This window comes from Polyodon spathula, chromosome 1, assembly GCF_017654505.1.
Source record: "Polyodon spathula isolate WHYD16114869_AA chromosome 1, ASM1765450v1, whole genome shotgun sequence".
Lineage (NCBI taxonomy): Eukaryota > Metazoa > Chordata > Actinopteri > Acipenseriformes > Polyodontidae > Polyodon > Polyodon spathula.
Window position 1 is genome coordinate 46,206,365 of NC_054534.1, and position 9,706 is coordinate 46,216,070.

Genomic DNA, 9,706 nt, shown 5'->3' on the forward strand with positions numbered 1-9,706 from the left:
CAGCATGTGATATAGATGAGTTGAGACAATACTTTATTTCTGTTGGTGAAAGTCAGACTTGTGTTTCAAAACACTGGAGTCCATCAAAAGTGTTTCACCTTTTTCCAAATGATCGCGATCGTAGTTTAAACTCTGTATAGTATTCATTTATATGCCCTCTTTTATCATGTACTTAATTTTAGTGATTTAGAAGGCTACTTGTATTTGTCTGGCTGTTTATTTGGTTACAGCGTACAGTGGTTTCTTTTTCATTTAGTATTAACGAGGGACTACTGTAATTTCAAAAAAAGGTAATTTCCTATGTATTTGAGCTGAGCAAGGGGTGACAAAATTTTGCTCACTGCTCTCATCATATCCTCTGCTGCGCTTTGTGGTTTCTTCAATTCCACTTTATTCCTCATCCTTGCTCAGGCTCTATCAATGCACGTTGACACCTTGTCTATGACTGGCTGTTTGGGCTTCATAAAACACACACTTTGGTTTAGACATCACAGTTTTTGTTGCTCTTCTCACATGTAGCCTACGTGTCTGCTCCAGTCAGCTCAAAATATACTTATGCTGGTAGACGTACGTGGTACAATATTTATTCACCAGGAAAATAGTCCCATCAGCCCAGCCAGCCCTCGGGGCAAAAATTTGAAACCGAGACAAAATCACAAGTTTCGCAAATGTTTCGGGATACTGGGACAGCCTTTCTGAAACCGTGACTTTTGGTACCTTTAACTATAAATGTTTCTTTCTTAATACATAGTTAGCAAAGGATGTGCCAGAAACCTATATAGTTCTTTAACTATTCTGTAATTCATCTCCATGTACTAAAATACACAGAACATCAGCTACATTTTTTTTTTCTTAATTTATAAAACAAATGGAGCCAGTTTAATTGAGGCTCAATTGAAGTATGCTCCCAGAGTGGACAAAAAATGCATATAAAAAGTACACTCATTTCAATGTATTATTTTTTTTCAGAGTACAGATTAAAGCCCTTCTGTTATTTTATATATACCATTTAAAGTTAGGACTACATTTTCCAACATACACTGCGCTAGGTAAATTCAGACAGTAGTGAGAATCACCTGACATTAATAATGACACCTGTGTGGAATAAAGCAGGCTCATATATAAAGAGCAGTAGTAATGTGCATGGGCTGTCTGTTAAGGCTGAGACCTGAAATATAGACCGGAGGTGACAACCCATTCAAGGTACAGCATTGAAACAACTATACATTTTTTTTTTAAATCTGAAAATGGCTTAGCCGTCTGAGTGATAGGCAGAGGTGTCAAAGTGTAGTTAGCATCCTATACGGAGTTAAGTATTTGTTTGTTTGTTTGGTTTGTTTTGTTTATTTTGATTGAACACGGAAATCAAGGACTGTCCTGTTTTAACTCCATTTTTGCTGTATACACTTCTTATTTACACTAGAAGACAGTAAAAAGATCCCGAAATAGTGACAAAGTCAAAAAATAAGCAAAACATTTGTAGCATGTGGCGGAGAATGCCGGCATCACAATCCGTGGTCTGTGTGTAACGAAGAACAAACAAGATAATGGAGGACTTCTTAAAAGCCCTGGTCCAGGGCACTGCTGTACAACAGGAGTCTAACCCTATGCAGCAAGCTCAAACAGCCAAGCTCTTTGAGAAGCAGCAACAAGTGCGGATCACCCAACAGGAAACGAATCAACTGTTGTTCACCCAACCTGAGCAAACGAGAGCTGAGATATAGGAGTTGGCCAACCAAATGGAGGCCTCAAACTCTTGTGGGCAAGGTCCCAGACACATAGGTTAATAATAGACATAATGCCGACCAGCTGATCAGAACACTATCCTATTTGCAGAAAATGACAAACAAGGATGATGTCAAAGCCTACCTGAGTGCATAGCAGAGAGGGAACTGGCAGGGTATGCCAGAACAACCTGATGAGGAGAATAAATGGTGGGCCAATAAAATGTTTTAGGTTCCAGGAGATGGGACATATCGCTGCCAATTTTCCCTGTGACCCTGAGCCCATGTAGTGCAATGTGGGGTGAACAGCATAAAGGTGACCTGTGTAACTTGTATACAATGGCTTCAGTTTTGAGTCAAGTACAGACTAATTGAGACCACTTATGCCCTGTTGTGGTAGAAAAAAATAAGGTGAACGCTCTACTCGATTCAGGTAGCATGGTAATGTTGGTATCTGTGTGTTTAGTAGAACCTATGCAATTGGAACAGTCTCAAAGAAATAGTATTCCCTGTATACATGGGGGCATCCACCAGTACTCCACAGCCATTGTTTTCATTAAGACCTCTAAAAGGGTTGTGAACTGCCAGTAGGTGTGATGGCCACTTTGCCATATAAGGCAATACTGGGGTGATATTTCCCCAACTGTTTTCCCCCAGTAGCCATGATGGTAGGAGATGAGGGAGATCAGGAGACCACAGGCCATTCAAGTACAAATGACTCAGAGGGGGACCAGAGTTAGAGATAAGTCCTGATCATTTTGAGACGTGCAATTACAGGACCCCACTTTAGCCTTGGCTAGGCAGCAGGTAACAGTTATAAATAGGTCTCCAGTAACTCCAGTAGACAAAGACATACTCATATTTTGAATTAAAAAGTGGCTTGCTGTATCGCGTAGACAAAAAGGGGGTTGACACGGTACAGCACCAACCACAACCGCCTAGGAGAACGGTGTTAAACTCGACCTATGGGCATGTGTTAGGTGGACATTTGAAGATTGATAAAACAATGGAGTGGATAGTTAGATGTTTTTATTGGCTGGGGATACATGCGACTGTAATCAGACACTGCTCATCATGTCCGGAATGCCACCCGAGCTCTGTTTAATTCATTCCATAGTCCCCTGGTACCACTGCTTTTGGTTATATTGGATTATGCCACTCGATATCCCAATACCAGTACCTCTTAGCAATACAACATTGGTAACGATTGCAAAGGAATTAACGGTGATGTTTTTTCAGATAGAGATCCCTAAGGAAATACTCACCGACCAGGGCACTCCATTTATGTCTAGGGTGACTAAGGTTATGTAAATTGTTTAAAATGAGGACATCTAGGGCTCGCTTTTATATTGCAACATCGTAAGTTAAAATATGATAGGCCTTACGACCAGTTATCACCTGACGACCAGTTATCACCTGCAAACTCGACAAGTTATCACCAGTTTCTATATTCAACTACTTGTCAGTGCTGTATTTCAGTACGACAGGTCGGCTAGCAATACCATACTATTTGAAACTAGCTGAATCACACAGCACAGGGGGGAACATGTATTTTGATTGGTTAATCATAATCATTATTCATGTAACAGAAGGAAACTACTGTTTTCAATGACCTAACATCTAATTTCTACCCTATGCGTGATTATATTTATACCCAATTAATGTATATATTTGCAACTGTAAAATAACCACATTTTTTTAAAAAGGCTAAATAAATACTGTCCTAAATAATAAGTAAATATGTCCGAACAGGTGACACACAATAACATATTATATATATATATATATATATATATATCTTATATATTATTGGTATATATATATATATATATATATATATATATATATATATACATATATATTATAATATATATATATATATATATATATATATATACATACATACATACTCTACTGGCGCCAGATTTTAATATTGCTGGCACTATATGAGGTAAACCAAATTTGCACCCTTGAGTGTTTTATGCACACGTAACAAACACATAAAATCTTACAGCACATTAAATCTCATTGCAGTCCATGTGAGTGCAGGGCCCCCTAAATGCTGGGGGCTCTAGGTAGTTGCCCCACTCGCCTTGCCTTACGCCAGCGTTCTCACCTCTCACACACTATTACTGGGCCTACTCAGCAAGGACTACAACAATGGTAATGTTTTTCCACATTGCCAACTGACACTAAGTAATATTAAAATACAGCAATAATATAAGAAGACATAAACCCAACTTGCCTTTCAATAAATGTCTACTTGTACAGTGCTAAAGTTAAGGAGGCTAATCAATTAATGCATATTACATCATAATAATAGATCATTCAATTACCAGGTACTCAAAATGATCCCAGATGATTTTTGTCTGCTGCTTGTTGATTTTGCAGACAGTTTTAATACACATAAACCCGGTACTTGAGCGCAAAATCATACCATGACCTGTTATCACTATGGGGGAGGGACTCAGAGCTGTGAGCTTAGTCACATGTTCAATCAAGACTCACACTGATAACAGTAATACACAAGTGAGCCACAGAGCAGGATGTAATTACACCATGGTCATGCTATTTATATATTCAGTAGTTCAAGACAAACCCTACACAACTTAATGATTAGATAAACAAACTTTAATGATGTGGTATATGAAGCAAATTAACATCAAACAAACAATTTGGCATAACATCTGCTTGGATTGAAGGTCCCATACTGGCCATTGGATGATGCAGGAGACCCCCATAAAACTATATTTAGAAATTTAAAGTAGGAGATGGGGGCAGGTTGTGAAAGAACAAATGAGAAAGGAAGGGTTTGATTCAATTAGGTTAAGTGATAAATGTGTGTGTGTGTGTGTGGGGGGGGGGGGGGGGGTTGTCCATCCTCCTGAAGTTGTAAACTTCAATTTAATACAACTCAGAATGTGAAAGCAATGATTGAGAAGTATGGTACCAGGGAAGGATATTCCAGCATTTACCTTATCTTTGACATACATTAGTGTGTATGAGGGGAAGAGTGGGAGGTGGCCAATAATTATGTTTTTGTGTCTGAGCATATGATGCATTTGATATGGAATAAAATCCAGTGCTCACTGGAGAGCTCAACTGGATGAAACTGCACACAGTTAAGGCAAGTGCTGACTGTAAAAAAAGTCTGTAAATTCAACCGTAAAATTATGGTAAACAGTGAAGGTAAATTGCCTTCTCTTATAAAATGACAATTTACCTTAAATTTAACAGCAAATTACCTTCATACTAAAAAGAAGAAAATATGTTTATTTTTACAGAACATTTCCTTTAAAAAAAAAAGTTTTTTACATAAAAAAAGTAAAAACAGATATTTTCCGTTGCTTTAACAGACCACATTTCTTTTAACAAAACATATGTAGCGTTGACGGTTAAATACAATAGATATTACATCTAATTACGTTAAAACTGGAATCCCAGAATCCATTGCAGGGCTGATTGCATATAGTAGTGTTTTAACAGTGTTATTGGTGTTATTGTGTGTTAAATGTGATGTGTGGTTGCACAATTACATATAACTTTACATGTCCTTTGTGTTCCCTCACCATTTTATGTGTTTTGTTCATATTTTGTGTGGTCATCATTTTGTGGTAGGTCAGATCTTGGAGTGGGCTAGCCTTCTATTCACTTTGTCTCTGTTATCTGCTGAGTTCAATGCTGGCAGTATTGTAGCCTATGCAGTAAATCCAAGGTGTGATTATTGCTGGTTGAAACTTGCTGCTGCTGTGGTGGCATGTAACGCATATAAACTCTTTTTATTAAGAGTTAATTTTCTGAAATTTACTAATTGTGTGTTTTTATGATATTTTACTAAAATGTATCTTTTTTTAATCTCTAAAAAAGATTATCCTAATGTATGTAAAAACATGAAGTATGACATTATTTTTACATGGTTTTACTGTAATAACATTATTCATATGGTAATTTGCTCTCCAGATAACATTTTTTTTTTACTGTACAAATGACGGTTATCAAGAAAGTCTTATCGTAATATGATGTACTGTGATACTGTTTTTTATACGGTATATTACTAGCATCCCAGCTGCCATCGTAAAATCAACATTTTTTTTTTTTTTTTTACAGTGTAGAAGTACATTCAGCTGTTAAACCCTATATTTAATCTGAAGTCGCTACAACAGCTTTGTGTTCTGCTCGCCTAAAAATCAATAATGCCATGGAAGAAAACTTTGACATATCAATTTTCTCAAGAGTAAAATCATTTTGCACATAGTTCAGAGGGTTTTAATTATTTTCTTTACTGATATAGCTGTGTACTGGACCAGAGGCCTGACAAATGATCTTATCTAAAGGCTGGTTAATGGACTGAATCCCATTCCAGTTCTCTGATGCATATTCCCTGCAATCAGCAGTTCAAGCAAGGAGATCCATCACATCAACTCGTCCACCCAATTGCTCTTGTGATTATATAAACTAGAAGAATAAACATTAATTTCAAGGAAACCATTAAGGATCTAAAAAATAAATAAATAAATACATGTGCACATCATTTAACACCTTTCTGGGTTAAATACAGGTATATAATTAATTTCCAGTCTAACATATCAAATTGCATTTAAAGGTTTCATGAATTTGCTTTATTATTTATGTTAACAATTAAAATATATATTTAAAAATGTATAGTTAGAACAGTGCAGTCAACAGTTAAGAAGCACTTTAGTTCCCTCAGTCAATGTTATCAATCACTGAATGAGACTTGTGTTGCATGTTTCTATACATCAGCCCAAAGATCTATATGTTTACTCAGTTTATGGAAATACTGAATATGTCCCATGTGGTTTTTCTTCACCTTTTTGTTTATACTTAATTAAAGTATGAGTAGACATAGGTAGACAAGTATTATACTTCACAAGAATGATGCTAAACTTTATTAAGTTGAATCAGCAATGCAGCAGTTCGTGTATAAGCAATTAAAAAAAAAACTGCAGAATTCACTGAAATCCATTTAAATATACTGTAGGGTATTATACACCTGTAATCTAGAATGTTTATAGTTTTACATACTATACGTCCTCTATTCCTTCTACTTCATAGCGCTGAAAATGATTTGTAAAGCTAATCCGTGTTTAATTTCATTTTTACAAATCTAATTTATGTGATGGGCTAAAGCGCTTTGTGCGCTATGTATTTTTCAGTCTGTACTCACATCAGTTTTTACGAAGCTATGGATATAACTTTTTTTTTTTTTTTTTTTTTTTTTTTCAATATAATAGCCTTGATGTGCGTTTCTGGGTATTTATAAGTTAAAATTGCACCAGAACAAAAAGTACTCGAAACAGAACGATCGCTGACTCATAGTCCATTCAGCTGTAGTTTTATTTTAAGAAGACATTTTAAACGGAATAAGAATATACAATGACTGTATGGAAATATATAACTTATTATCCTTGTAGTCACATTGAGATTAAAACCTCTTTTACGAGTGAGACCTAGCCAAGCAGGTAGCAGCAAGTCAATCGGACAACAAGAACAATACACAATAAAATACAATTAAGACACAGTAACAGCTACGTCGATATATATAATATACATATATATATATATATATATTATATATATATATATAATATATATATATTATATATATATAGATATATATATATATTATCTACGTGCATGTTTGGTGATGTGTGTGGTCACACACACACACACGCGCGCGCATTATTAAACCTAAGGGTGGAAAAATGGGATATGTTTATAACATATTCTAAGCACCCGTGTTCATCCTAATCTAACCATCTACAGTGTCAATCTGATTGAACACAGCAGTGTAAATCCACTGCCAAAAAATCTCCCGCAATGACATAATGTCAGTTCTGTTATGGTCAGCGCTGTTTTTCGCTTAGTCTGCATTTTATAACCTATCTAGCCTCGGCTCTCAGATTAAACTCACGAGACTGCAGATATCAGGTAGCTGTTTGTCCTCCCACGCTAATTGCACTTACCTCCCAAAGCTTGCTTCATAACAAAATCCATGGCGATGGCTTTTAATTCCTTTCACCCTCTACTTCACAATCTTACATTCAGATTTGACAAGTAAAGTAGTCTTCTGTGGGCAGATCTGTGAAAGCGTAAATAAATAACAAATAACTAAATGCAAATTGCTAGATTCTCAAACGTAAACTTGTATTGAACAGTTGAAACTAACTGAATATAGAATGGACGTAGAAGTTGTACTCTTAATTCTGTGAATGGTTACATTTATTGTAACGTGTAAATATGTGTTATGAGCTAAATTATACATAATAACGTAAGCAGCTCAGCTGTTTAACACTGTGCCTGTAATTCTTATTATTATACTTTTCAAGTCCCTTAATGTGGTACTTGCACCTAAAGCTAATAAAAAAAATAAGTAAAAAGGCAGTAATGTCGGTTAATACGGCTCCCCCTGACGGTAGTTAAATCATAATATTTGAAAGGCACATCGCTTCGCGAAATGTCCCAAAACCTACAGTCTTTAACATACAAATTCCCTTAGATAACTACTGAGACTATGCATTCTCCATTACATGACGGGTTAGTTCTTCACAGTCTATGTATCTTAATCGCATCAAGGCGTTTACCAAACAAAGCATTGACATAATCGTCTTCAGAATCCACATCATCCAATTCCTAAAATAACAAACTTTATATAATCGTATTAATAGAAATGTGATCATGCAAAGATGCAGTTCTCATTGAGTACACTGCAGTTTACTGCTTTAGATATGCAAGACATCTATTTTTACAGCAATCGGTGCGATGCCATTTCATGCAGTAATACTAAAAGTATTTATTCTACAAAGATGACAGTGTAAAATTTAAACCGAAAAATCTTCATTCTGCTGAACTCTGTTGTGTATCTCTCTAAAAAGAAAGCTATTGGACTTCCTTAAAGAACGCCGAAATGTTTCAGCACCATTATAAAAGGAGAGCTCCCATTTCGTCCCGCGGTCAGGTTAACTGTAGACAAGGCTTTCCCACAGTGTAACCACATAATTACCTGTCCCGGCGACTTCAGTCTTAAAAAACACGATTTAACCCTCTAACATGAAGCTTTCTGATAGCAGCAGACTAGGCTATTTAACTGCTCACTTCGTGCATCCCTGTTTCCTGCCTAAAGAACGTCCTAGTGTCTTGCTGCACTGCAATGAGACTGCACGAGTGTTTATGAAAGGAACTGCAGCTGCTGATGAAGGCACTCACTGAATCATATGGAGTTCTACCTTCTGAAACGTCCCACGTTCTGACATTGAGAAAAGAGCAATCAAATATTAATCCTGTTCGTTCTCACTGCACCCTCCTCTTTCCTGCAGTGGAATTTCCTGCCCCCCTCACTAGTACTATTCACACAATTCTCTCAACGTATTTTCGACCTGCCTACCTCTACCAAAGCCCCCTTTCCTCCTTTTTATTTCTGACCTACATACGCTTGCTATCTTCCCTATATGGGTGTTTTCTTAGCCGTACATTTTTTCGTTTTCTTCACTGATCTGCTGCAAAGACTCCAGGCGTGTGAACAATGAAGAGACTATGTGAGTGAGTATTGCATACGTACTCAGCGCTGACCTCTTTTTGTCCTTGAGGCCATTCGAACGTCTAATAAAACATACACTACTCATATATGGACCACAAAAATAATGTCACCGTATTGCATTTCTGGTGAAGAGATTTTAGTGGCATAACTGGGAAAAAGCAGTTCACGAGGTTGCAGGTTTGACTAGAATTATGCAGGGCATACTCTTACTTTACGCGAGTGTCGCTGGCATAATCTGAATGAGAAGAACCCCTTAATTCCTGTTTTATCTCCCAGGTCGTTTTCTAGGAAAAATAAGTGGACTCGTCCTAGACAAATGAGTATGCCAGTAGTGTTAGCTAAAACAACCATCCCATGTAAATTATGTACGGTAAATTTCCGCGATTATTTTTTAATCAATTAACTAAAACTAAATAAATAAATA

At 36.5% G+C, this 9,706-nt stretch overlaps 1 protein-coding gene across 4 annotated transcripts in view; it reads right to left on the reverse strand.

The window, feature by feature from the left end:
• LOC121319297 (complexin-1-like) overlaps positions 1-9,235 on the reverse strand; it is a 74,383-nt gene extending 65,148 nt beyond the window's left edge. Inside the window, exons 1-2 of one of the 4 annotated variants that reach the window (XM_041256605.1) lie at positions 9,216-9,235; positions 7,712-7,827 (exon numbers count right to left, since the gene is read on the reverse strand). In XM_041256605.1, the coding sequence (XP_041112539.1) occupies positions 7,712-7,742 (31 nt within the window). In that variant the 5' untranslated portion in view covers positions 7,743-7,827; positions 9,216-9,235. The other 3 variants (XM_041256585.1, XM_041256577.1, XM_041256596.1) reach the window with 3 other exon arrangements.
• Positions 9,236-9,706: the final 471 nt, after the last annotated feature.